This window comes from Pongo pygmaeus, chromosome 13 (assembly GCF_028885625.2).
Source record: "Pongo pygmaeus isolate AG05252 chromosome 13, NHGRI_mPonPyg2-v2.0_pri, whole genome shotgun sequence".
Classification (NCBI taxonomy): domain Eukaryota; kingdom Metazoa; phylum Chordata; class Mammalia; order Primates; family Hominidae; genus Pongo; species Pongo pygmaeus.
This window is the reverse complement of record NC_072386.2, coordinates 103,283,006-103,295,886: the sequence shown is the minus strand read 5'-3', so window position 1 is coordinate 103,295,886 and position 12,881 is coordinate 103,283,006. Positions and strand designations below refer to the sequence as shown.

The following is a 12,881-nucleotide window of genomic DNA, read 5'->3' as shown; positions in this document are numbered from 1 at the left end:
CACACAGACCCCGATAATCCCAGACATAGTCTTTGCTTTGCCATCCAATCACTCCTATCGTGCCCAGGGCACTCTGCAGAGACATTTTCCTGGTGAAAAGTGGAGGAGCAGTGGCCCTGTTTCTTATTAATTGGACTCAGCTCAGCTACTATCGGGGACAGAACTTGGGTTTCAGAGACTGCCAGTCCACACTTCCTCTTTTCCATGCCCTTCCCCAGACAAGACTGTGTACAATTAATCCCATTCGCTCAGCCTGATTGACCTGATTTTTCAGGCTCAGTAAACAAGAAACTCAATACATATGCCCCACACATGGGGGGTAAAGAAAGAGCAAACAAATGTTTCTTTGATGTCTAACTTAAATTACACAAGCTTATGTCTCCCAGTGTAATAATGTTTTATAGATGCCAGATAAATCCTTGCTATATGACATTTTTAAATTGTGCTTCAAATACAAATATATACTAAGTACTAACATACTTGCCACAGGCAAAAACAGAGTAATCTGTGCTATAGTATCCCAGTGCTGTGTATGCATTGGATTTTTCATCTGGCAAGGTTAAGAGAGTATTTGATGAAGGGTGTGTATACATAAGAGACAAATCCAGGGACACTCCAGGAATTGTAAAAACTTATTTTTAAGAACAGATACCAGGGCTGGGCGCAGTGGCTCACGCCTGTAATCCCAGCACTTTGGGAGGCCGAGGCGGGCGAATCACGAGGTCAGGAGATCGAGACCATCCTGGATGACACTAAAAAAATACAAAAAATTAGCCGGGCGTGGTGGGGGGCACCTGTGGTCCCAGCTGCTCAGGAGGCTGAGGCAGGAGAATGGCGTGAACCCAGGAGGCAGAGCTTGCGGTGAGCCCAGATCGTGCCACTGCACTCCAGCCTGGGCGACAGAGTGAGACTCCGTCTCAAAAAAAAAAAAAAAGATAGCAGCCAGGCGCGGTGGCTCACGCCTGTAATCCCAGCACTTTGGAAGGCCAAGGCAGACAGATCATGAGGTCAGGAGATCAAGGGTGGCCAACATGGGGAAACCCTGTCACTACTAAAAATACAAAAATTAGCTGGGTGTGGTGGCGGGTGCCTGTAATCTCAGCTACTCGGGAGGCTGAAGCACGAGAATCACTTGAACCCAGGAGGCAGAGGTTGCAGTGAGCCAAGATCGTGCCACTGCACTCCAGCCTGGTGACGACAGAGTGAGACTCCATCTCAAACAAACAAACAAACAAACAAAAAACACAGATACCATTAGCTTGATAAGTGAAATATTCTAGTTCATTTTAAGAAAGTCAGGATGTCTTTCTATACTTGTTTTGGCCATAGGATCAAAAATTCAATGTGTATATCCCAATTTTTTTTAACAAAAGTCAATGTGATACAGGAGAATGAGCTGCAAATTCACAGCCAGAAGTTTTGGTTTACAGCTTCAGTTCCAGTAATTTCCAACTAGTGGTCTCAGGCTAATGATCTCACATCTGACTTTATCCTGTCACCACCATCATTTCCAACTTACAGATAAGGAAATTCAAACCATTTCCCTGGTCACTGAGAGATCCAAATTCAATCCTGCCTTTGAAAGTGTTTTATTAGTAACTTTATAGCACACACATGAAAATGGGATTCACCAGAGGCTCCATTTTCCACTGTCCACAGTTCAGTACATATCAATCCTTCACACCTGATGGGACAAGATGGAACAAGGAGAATGGGTATGTGGCAGTTCGTCACTATTCTCTCTGCTTTGGCCTGTGCTTAAAGTTTTCCATCATAATTTGTTTTTATAACTAGTTGATTATTTTTTAATTCCTGTTCTCAAGCTGTACAATGTTTTCATGGATCTACGATCTTTCTGGTTTAACATTTTTACAACCCAATGTTGACTGACAGATTTCTCTCTGGAATTCAGGTCAGTCCCTATTCAGGTCTTTCCTCATGGGATGCCCTAGACCTGCCCCAAGGACGGATTAATCATTCAGAGGTCTCCTTTGAGAAGTAGGAGGGTGCTATTTAGAGGTGGGAATGTTCAACACTGAGCCACGTATCTTTTTCTATTGGTCATAAAGACTGGGCCTTTCCACTAATCAGTGGCCCCATCGTTGGAGTCTCCTGAAGCGATGTTCTCCAACCAGTCTATGAGCAGCCTGGGGAAGTTTCCAGTGTGGGCACTGGTGCATTTCCTCCTGCACTCCATTCAGATTCTGCATACAGAATTTGAGGCCAAAGATTTTTTTTTGTCCTCATAGTTCCTCTTCTCATTCACCGCTGCTAGACCAAAGCCATTCTCACTCTTGTTCCTTTTATACATCATCTGCCCCTCCCTTTGTTTTAAAAAGCTTTCAAATTCGTATCACTTTTGTTCTAAAATTCAACAATAATATGCTTTGGATTGGTGATCTTTTCAATCCTTTTGCTGGGCAATTATGTCCTTTTAATTGGACAAATTATGTCTTCAGCTTTGGGGGATTTTCTTGTATTATTTCTATTACAATTTCCTTCCCTCAGTCTTCCCCATTCTCTCAGGAACTCTTATCAGTCAGATGCTGAACCTTTGGGATTAATCCCCTATGTCTCTTTTCTTTCGCATTTTCAGTACTTTTGCATTTTTGTTCTATTTTCTAGCTACTTTTGTTTTGTCTTACTTTAAGATTTCTTCAATTTCACCTTCCAACTTGATCACACAGTTTTATTTCAGCAATCATGTTGTAACTTCCAAGAGCTCTAATTACCTATTACTTTTCCATGGCATCCTCGTTCTTGTTTCATAGACATTATATCTTCTTGAACTCTCAGAGAAACTAGTACGAATTTCTTCCCAAACTTTTTTTTTGTTTAATTCACATACTTGGTTCACCATGTGTTCCATTTATATGTCTATGATGTCAGTCCACATGTCTGATCCTGCCCACCCAGGAAGAAGGAAACTTATATCACATGCAAACAGGCAATAATCCATTACTTTCTGATAATTGCTCTTAAAAAGAAAGCATGCAAATACACAAGAAGCAAGCCAGCTTACCTTCATGGAGTCAGAGTATAAAATATATTCCCTGAGCACAGGTAGGAAGTCTTCTGTCATGTCATCTGTCAGCTCTTCTAAGGCTGTAGAGCAGTTCCCAATGCAAGCTGACACGCCCTCCAGGGGTTCGGCCAGCTCACCCTCCAAGGTGCTCCATGTGGAGTACACAGGCCCGTATTCTCTCAGCTCCACAAGGTACTCTGAACAGGGAAGAGAAACCAATTAAAATCTGGCTGGGTAGCAGCTGCTGCTATTACTGACTCAGTAATCACCACAGCCAAGAGCTCTCTACATGAACATGTGTTTCTTTGGCCATTCACTCACCTGATCCCACTCTCCTTTAAACACAACACTGTTTCTAGCACAACTGCTTAAAAACCTCTGACAGCTCATGTTACGTCAATCCATTCCATCCTGTGATGGGAATGCCATGCCTCTGGATAACGGGCTTTATGGGGAAAAGCAGTAGCAGCCACATCCACCAAACATCTTCGAAAACAACCACTCACCGGCCTGGCGGTGGCTCATACTTGTAATCCCAGCACTTTAGGAGGCCGAGGTGGGTGGATCACAAGGTCAGGAGATCGAGACCATCCTGCTAACACAGTGAAACTCCGTCTCTACTAAAAATACAAAAAAATTAGCTGGGCGTGGTGGCAGGAACCTGTAGTCCCAACTACTCGGGAGCCTGAGGCAGGAGAATTGCTTGAACCCAGGAGGCAGAGCTTTCAGTGAGCCGAGATCGCTCCACTGTACTCCAGCCTGGGCAACAAAGCGAAACTCCATCAAAAAAAAGAAAATAACCACTCGTCTATCCATAGTGTGAAGCAGTATTTTAACAGGCAATGGAGACAGAGTTTCATATAGGTTTAGGGAGATGTTTTTAAAGGTTAAAAAATAAAATCAGGGGCCAGGCATGGTGGCTCACACCTGTAATCCCAGCACTTTGGGAGGCCAAGGAGGGCAGATCACAAGGCCAGGAGATTGAGACCATCCTGACTAACACAGTGAAACCCCATCTCTACTAAAAATACAAAAAATTAGCTGGGCGTGGTAGTGGGCGCCTGTAGTCCCAACTACTCGGGAGGCTGAGGCAGGAGAATGGCGTGAACCCAGGAGGCAGAGCTTGCAGTGAGCTGAGATCGCGCCACTGTACTCCAGCTTGGACGAAAGAGCGAGACTCCGTCTCAAAAAAAAAAAAAAAAAAATCAGTCACAATGGATAAACAATGGAATTTTAGGAAACATTTTGATACAAGAGATGTGGTCTTACACTAGCAGACTCACTCTCTCACTCAGTGGTCACCTCAGCCCCTTGGATGCCATCAGAATTTACTCTGCATGATCCTTACGTGTGGATGGTATCCAAAGCTATCTCCAAAACCTATGGGCCCCACATGGTACCATCAGTGGATCAAGTAGAGGGAACAAGTATAAGAAATGAGAAAAAAAAATGTTGATTTTTTTTCCCCCATAAAGAAAATCTGGCCCATCATTTGTCACCAGGAGTCTTGCCATTGTTACAACAGAACGCAGTCATCATGGCTTAGAGACCGATGAATGGCAACTGCTGGGGAATCCTTCTCAACGTGCTTCCCATGCCAGTGCGATCATTTACACTGTTCACGTCTGTCCACCCCACATGTATGTAAGGAGATAAAAGATCCCAACATTCTGAGATGTGGCAAAGCAGGTGGCCCCGAGAGGGGTGGGAAGGAAGTGGGGGCAAAATGAGGAAGGATCGATACAGGCCCTGGCAACTCCCCCATGCAGGAGTGGGTTTAAAATGAACCATGGTGGGGTGGGTGAGTCAATTACAAGTCTGAAGATTTGTCAGGGTCATAACTTTGGCAAACACAGGTCCCCGTGCTGTCCTTTTGAACCATCTTTCTGCCAGAAAAGGTATCTAAGTTTGTTTACTAAATTATTGTTCTGTATGGATGAAGGGCAGTTGAGTCTATGTCTCCACTTTTAAAGCTAAAGTTAAGAGAGCATAAAAGAGGAAACACCTGACGAATCAGGTGGCAGTGCTGGCCATGGGAAAAGCAAACACAAGGCTGACACGGCAGGACAAAGGACGGGGTCCGGGGTGCAAAGTGACATTCCAGTCACACCTAACTCCTACCCTCCTTGTATTTCTTTGATAAGCAAAAGATGGCCTAGTTCTGTCACTCCAGCATTTTGCAGTTTGATTCTCTGTAGCACACATGAATGGCATTTCTGCCAATGTGGCTGCAGGGCATAATCAAGACCTCAACAGACAGCTCACCTATTTCTTCTTTGATGATCCGCTGGGCTATTCGATCAATGGTTCCCAGTTTCAGTGCAAACGTATCTAAGTAGTCACCTATGGCGGCAAACTCAAGCGGCCGAGTCCTCAGTTTGTAGCCGCCAGTGACGTGCTTGACTGACTCGCCCATTCTGGTCAGCAATGCTATCCCTTGCTTCTTGTAGGCGTTCAGGTCCTGAGGATGATATGTGAATAAGCTCAAAGCACTCACTCACTCACACAAGCAGGACTAAATAAAACAGCTTCTGAAAGCAGCTTCAGTTTGGAAATGGAGGACTCGGGAAACAAGGAGCTGAGTTAGAGGCTCTAATCACATTCACACGAGGACCCTGGCCTGGACGTCATAACCACCAGACTCAGGCTCCCGTAGGTTGACACCTAAATCCCTTTCAGCAGAGCTGAACTCCAATCCTTAATCAAATTCACTCACTTGAGCACACTGCCCTTTAAACACAATGCTGTTTCTAACATAATTTTTTTAAGTATCTGTTTCTCCCATACAAAGTACCCTATGTTGTCTTTAGGAGCAAAACTGAAGAGCAGAAGTTCCGAGATCCATCACTCATTTATATATACCCCAACTAAACCCACATAAGGGGAGTAAAGGGTGAAAAGCAGGAAACCATGACAGAAAAACATTGCTAGAAAATTCAGGCCTAGGATGGATGCTGTAAACAGCAAAACATTTTAACCCTGGATTTCTTGAAGGCAAAACTGGAAATATGTTGAGTTTCATAACCCATTGTATCTAAATATAAAGCTATTAGCCAGGCTAGGCACGGTGGCTCATGCCTGTAATCCCAGTACTTTGGGAGGCTGAGGTGGGCAGATCACTTGAGGTCAGGAGTTCAAGAGCCTGGCCAACATGGTGAAACCCTGTCTCTACTAAAAATACAAAAAAAAAAAAAAAAAATTAGTTGGGCGTGGTGGCATGCACCTGTAGTCCCAGCTACTCAGGAGGCTGAGGCATGAGAATCACTTGAACCTGGAAGGCAGAGGTTGCAATGAGTTGAGATTGTGCCACTGCACTCCAGCCTGGGCAAAAAAGAAAAGCATATTAGCCTGCCTGATAAAACAAGCTTCCTCCTATCATCAAACCCTAAGAGGAATCTACACCATCTTCAGGTTGTCCTGTGTCAACTACTGAAAGGGTAGCTTACAAAATGGTTTTACAGAAGGTACAGGTGTCTGTTCCTCATATCCACCCTCAATACAAACAGAATATTAATTCCCAGACCTAGGAAGGGTATGACTAGAGGGAGATAAAGGAACCCAGAACAAAGACACAGCTTTCTGGTGACGTGGCCTGATGCAGAGGATAGAGCAGAGAATGTGGAATTGGCGGCTAACATGGCCTGACAGCCCCTCCGCATTTGATGTACAATTTCAGGCTGAGGTCTCTATAGTATCTGAGTGTAGGCACCTTGTGAATTCACTTCCTTCTTCAGGCCTTCATTTTTGTTCTTGATCCACCCTTTCCTATTGAGGGGGGTGTGTGTGTGTGTGTGTGTGTGTGTTTATCCACGGTTCCTGGCCCTTTCCTATTGAGGGGTGTGTGGGTGTGGGGGTATGTGTGTGTGTTTGTGTTTATCCACAGTTCCTGGCTCATAACCTCCACAGACCTTGTTCCAGTCTTTTCACTATAATGTTGGGTGTGTTAAGCCTCAGCAAACAGAATCTCTCTGTCCTTCCCCTGCCCTCCTTTCACCTGCCCCAAGGCAGGACTCGAATCTTCCCCAGCCTTTCTGACTAGGGTCCCTCCCCACACCCTGGAGGATGGAATGCTGCTGTCATGAAGCTTCCACAAAAACCCAAGAGAGCTGGGTTTAGAGAACTTGTGGAGAGCTGAACATGTGGAGTCTCCTGAAGGGTGGTACATCCAGGGAGGGCATGGAAGCTCCACACCCCTTCCCCACGCCTCACCCAATGCAACTCTTTATCTATATCCTTTGTGATATCCTTTACAATAAACTGGTAAATGTGTTTCTCTGAGTTCTGTGAACTGCTCTAGCAAATTAATGGAACCCAAGGAAGGGGTCACAGGAAGCCCAACTTGAAGCTGGCTGGTCAGAAGTTTTGGAGGCTTGAACTTAATGTCCGAGATCTGGAAGCTCTCAGACTTGGGGACTGAGTCCTCAACCTGTGGGATCTGATGCTATGTCCAGGTAAATAATGTGCGAATTAAACTGGTGGACATCCAGCTGGAAATGGCTGCTTGGTGTTTGGGGAAAATCTTGCCCCCACCCCCACCCTGCAATTTGGTCACAGAAGTCTTCTCCTGTGTTGATGACAACTGTTGTTGTCTGAGAACAGAGGAAAACCATGGTTTGAGAGTTTTTCTGGAACACCTATCCATACCTTCCCCCAACCGAGTGCCCTGCCCTACCAATTATCCCCTCTCCTGTCTGTATCTTCAACTTCTAATCCTTCAGCATGTAAAATACATCCAAGCCTGACTCATCTTAAAAACAGCAGCAATCTCCTCTAGTTCCTCTCCACCTCTCTCCTTCCCTTCAGAGTCAGGCTGCCTGAGAGAGTGTCCTAAAGATTCCATCTCCCCTTCTGACCTCCCACATTCTAGACAAGAAACATCCCCAAAGGCACGAGGCCTTCACAAGACTATAACTGAAGCCTCAGAGTTCTTGGAGTTACCTCTGCAGACAGCGTTTTTATGAGTGGGACCAGAGTCAAATGGGCTCGCTGGACTGCATAGGCTCCGCTTCAAGTAGAGCTTTGAAAGGGTGTCCCAGTTAACCAAGTTAATTTACATGTTAAATAAAGTTATTCAGCAGTATCTATCTGATTGCTGTACCCACTCTGCCAAAGATGAAAATATTGACTTGAATATAGTTGCTATTGAGCGTCCCCATTTCTCCCAGTATTACTACTGGCTGCTGCTGCTTCTTTTTAATATATAGAGATGGGGTCTCACCATGTTGCCCAGGCTGAACATGAACTCCTGGGCTCAGGTGATCTACCTGCCTTGGCCTTCCAAAGCACTGGGTGTTACAGGCATGAGCCATTACATACAGCCTTTTGGCTTCTTCTTAAGGACACTTCTAATTTGCTGATAAGCTCATGTCATCACAAAGAAAAGGAAGAGCATCTCTGCATTCCCAAAGGCAGAACACGTAAGTGGCTCATCTAAGAACAAGATCAAGTTATTCGAGGTATGTTAAAGGAGAAAATGAGGCAGCTGGAAGAGGGGGAATAGGGCACTGCCATTTAATGGGCATAGAGTTTCAGAACTGCAAGATGCAAACGTTCTGAAGATGAGCTGCATAACTAATTTAAATATACTTAACACTACTGAACTGTACACTTAGAAATTGTTAGGATGGTAAATGTTAGGTGTATTTTATCACAATTTTAAAAATTTTTAAAGAAAAGATAAGGCCATTTAGCACATTTTGTTCAGCAAGTGATATTGAATTATGGCTAAGATTTGTTCTGTTTAAAGCCACCTCTCCTGTACTCACTCACATGGAGTCGGATTTTGATGAGGCAGTCAAGGACCTTATATTTTTTAAGTCATTTTCATACTGCTTGGCCCACAGATAGATAAATCTCCTTCTCTCTCTGTCTGTCTGTCTCTGACACACACACACACACACACACACACACACACACTCTCTCTCTCTCTCTCCTACTTATTCTTCATACAGATTCCTAACAACCAGGGGTCCAAGCTTTTCCCTCCCTTTTCTTTTTTGTTCAGTAAACATGAATGTGCTTGAGGGCTTTCTGGAAAATGGACCTTGGAGGAGAAAGTGAGTTGTGCTTTTGGAGAACAGGATGTACTCTACTTTGAGTATGAGTTGAAGGAATTATACCTGAGGATTAGTTTGCCAGGAAATACTTATTTTTAAAAAGTGTACCTGTCCAACCTGTAGGAGGGGAAAGCCTCTGGGAAAAAGAGACACTGAACTGGAATGTTGTCAATAAGGCTCAATGCCAACTGAGGTTATAAAAACTAAAGGACTTTGTCATGTGGCTTCCATTGAGTGAAGAATGGCACACTCTCCAAAGTCTTTAATGTCAACTAATGTTATCTATAACTATTTCCCAATTTTGCAGATTTGAAAAACTAGAAAGTATCTGGACCACAATACCCTTGCCAACATGGAACATGTTACATATGGCCTGAACGTGGGAATATGATACCTGAAACCAAACAGATGGGACTGGAGGGAAGCTAGCAGGAGGGTCTGAGCATGTGACCCCATTTCTGCAGACAACGAGAGCACAGCACCTCAGGTTTTCTGGCCAGTTCTGCCAACAGGGAAGTGAAGAGAAAGGCCAGTGGACAACCAACTTAAGTTTGAATACACAGAATCTGGCAACTGTGTAGGACCCAAATGTTTTATCTGGCAAATGTCCACCTGACAGGAACATGGTTGCAGGTTAAGTAACAATCAGGCAGTCTGATACACAGGGACGGTGTGGCCTCAGTAGCCACAAAGACCCAATTTGAGATCCTAGTGATGCTACCTGAACAAGGACAAGCTCCTGGAACTTGAGTTTCCTTGTCTGTAAAATGCAGCTGCAAGTAATCACTCAAAGCGCCCTTATGAAGAACACCCTCACCAAACACTCAAATGTTCCTTCTGTTCCATGCCCATTGTTGGTCAGACTGGCCTCACCCAGTAATACTGCCAAGTGTTTAAGGAAACACTTAGCTCTGCTTTTGGCAGAGCAAATATTCTAACTTCCTCTGCTGCTGCAAGTGGGTGGGGCCCCGGATGGGGTGGGGACAGATCTCCTAAATTCTAACACAGAATCCATCTATATGGATTTGCTAACGCAAAAAAGCATGCTAATGCACACAGGCACCCAAAAAAAGACCAATTTTATGACAACCCTGTTACAGTGAACCATTCGCTCATGAAGGTGGCTTCTAAAAGATCAAAACAGCTTTTTTTCTTTTTTTTTTTTTTAAAAGAGATAGGGTCTCACTCTGTCACCCAGGCTGCAGTGCAGTGGCACGATCATAGCTCACTGAAGCCTCAAACTCCTGGGCTCAAGCTATCCTCCTGCCTTAGCCTCCCAGGTAGCTGGGACTACAGGCGCACAACATCACACTTGGCTATTTGTTAAAAGTTTTTGTAGAGACTGAGTCTTGCTCAAAACAGCTTTTAGGAAAGAGCCCCAAGAATGGCAATATGGAGGAAGAGTATGTAAACTTCTGCCCTTACCTTAGCAGTAAGGAAAATATTAAAGTGTTCATTGAAAGACAGCACAGGATGGTCTGTAATTCTTTTTAGAAATTTATCCAAAGCTTTTCTTCTGGTCTCCACAAACTCTTCTGAAAAGCGATCCACAACACCTTTTACCACAAACTTCTCGGGAAGAGGCTGTGAAGACATGAAGAAAAAAACCAGAGTAATTGATGAGATGGCGCAAGGAAAAACAACCAAGCTAGCACACAGTTCTATTACCCCTCTGTCCAAGAAAAGTATTTCTTAATCAGGCAGACCTTCATGTAGTTATTAATATAAAGATTTCTGAAAAATATACATGGAGTAAATCCCTGTCAATTTTATAATGCGAGGAATAAAACACTAAATTACAGTCTCTGAAATACAGAAAAGTAGATATTTATCCAGTAAATTCAACAGTAATTTTCACATTGCTTGATGTACATGTGATATGATGGAAAAGTTATGGCAAGAAGAAAAGAAAAGAAGAAAAAAGAAAAGAAAAAGAAAAAGAAAGAAGGAAGGAAGGAAGGAGGGAAGGCAGGCAGGCAGGCAGGCATCAACCACATAAAAACTTATTTAAGTATTTTAAGATTCTGCTCCCAGTACTTCATTCCCCATTCATACTTGGTGAATGAATAAATTAGGTAAATTCATGTATCTAAAAAAAATACCTTTTATAAGCCAATTTTTTGGTTTAGGTTTATACTCAAAAATTCTTTAAAACGTAATTTCCTTTATTCCCCTTATTCAAATACATTTCTCTATTATACTGACTTAGAGTCAATACTGTGGGCAATTTAAAACTACCTGCCTACCAAGGGATCGTTGAGCTTTTAATCTGTTTCCATAGTAGTTTGATCAACTGCTTGATTAAAAAGCCTTCTTTATTATTACTACCACAGGGAAAAGAAGTATCTGCTACGCACATGTTTTAAAATATTTGAGCTATATTTTTAAAATTGTACATTTAAAAAATATGCAACTAAATCTAATAGATATTTCTCTAAAGAAGACATCCAAATGGCTAAGAAGCACATGAAAAGATGCTTAACATCAGTAGTCATCAGGGAAATGCAAGTCAAAACCATCATGATATGCCATTTCATACCTGCTAAGATGGCCATAATCTTAAAAAAAAAAAAAAAAAAACAAGTGTTGGTGAGGATGTGGAGAAATCAGAACCTTTATACATTGCTGGTGGGAATGTAAAATGTGCAGCCACTGTGGAAAACAGTTTGGTGGTTCCTCAATAAGTTAAATTTAGAATGACCATAAAACTCAGCAATTCCACTCACAGATTTATGCCCAAAAGAACTGAAAACAAGGCTGGGCGTGGTGGCTTATGCCTGTAATCCCAGCACTTTGGGAGGCCAAGGCAGGTGGATTGCCTCAACTCAGGAGTTCGAGATGAGCCTGGGCAACATGGTGAAACCATGTCTCTACCAAAAATATTAAATATAAAAACAATTAGCTGGGCATGGCGGCTTGCACCTATAGTCCCAACTATTCAGGAGGCTGAGGTGGGAGGATAGCTTAGGCTGGCAAGATGGGGAGGCTGCAGTGAGTGGAGATTGCACCACTGCACTCCAGCCTGGGTTACAGAGTGAGACTTCATCTCAAACAAACAAACATTTTTTAAAACTTTTAAAAAAAAAAGAATTGAAAGCAGGTGCCCAAACAAAATTTTGTACACAAATAGTCATAACAGCCTTGTTTACAATGACCAAAAGGCAGAAGCAATCCAAATGTCCATCAACATGTGAATGGGCAAACAAAATGTGGCATATCCATGCAATGGACTAATAGTTCGTCATAAAAACTAACTACTAAAACATGCTACATCATGGAAAAACCCTGGAAACATTATGGTAAATGAAAGCAGCCAGATACAAAAGTCCATATATATGATTCCATTCATATGAAATGTCCAGAATAGGCAAACCCATAGTGACAGACAGTAGATGTGTGGTTGCCAGGGGCTGGAGAGATTGGGGGAAATGAGATGTGACTGCTTCATGGGTACAGGGTTTCCTTCCAGGGTGATTCTGAAACTTTTCAGAAGGTTGTGACAGATGCACAACATTGTGAATGTATTTGATGCCACTGAATTGTAGATTATAAAATGGTGCTATGCTTTTTAGCACAATAAAAGAGCGTATTATATACCTCAAAGTCATAAAGCATAATAATAGTACCAGCACTTATTAATCTACCACTCAACTTGACAGACAGAACATTGCCATTGACAAAGCTCCCTGTCAGCGGATCCCTGATCGATCTCCACTTATTCCTGCCCCCATGAGGGAATTACAATCGTCAACTTTTTGGTCGTTGCTCCCCTCTAAGTTTCAGTTTTAAAACAATGTACT

The 12,881-nt window shown here is 43.1% G+C and overlaps 1 protein-coding gene across 2 annotated transcripts in view; it reads right to left on the bottom strand.

The window, feature by feature from the left end:
- SNX30 (sorting nexin family member 30) overlaps window positions 1-12,881 on the bottom strand; it is a 118,581-nt gene that overhangs the window by 33,076 nt on the left and 72,624 nt on the right. For both annotated transcript variants that reach the window (XM_063649803.1, XM_054500883.2), the window contains exons 4-6: window positions 10,507-10,665; window positions 5,291-5,486; window positions 3,023-3,222 (exon numbers count right to left, since the gene is read on the bottom strand). In XM_063649803.1, the coding sequence (XP_063505873.1) occupies window positions 3,023-3,222; window positions 5,291-5,486; window positions 10,507-10,665 (555 nt within the window). The remainder of the gene's footprint in view (window positions 1-3,022; window positions 3,223-5,290; window positions 5,487-10,506; window positions 10,666-12,881) is intronic.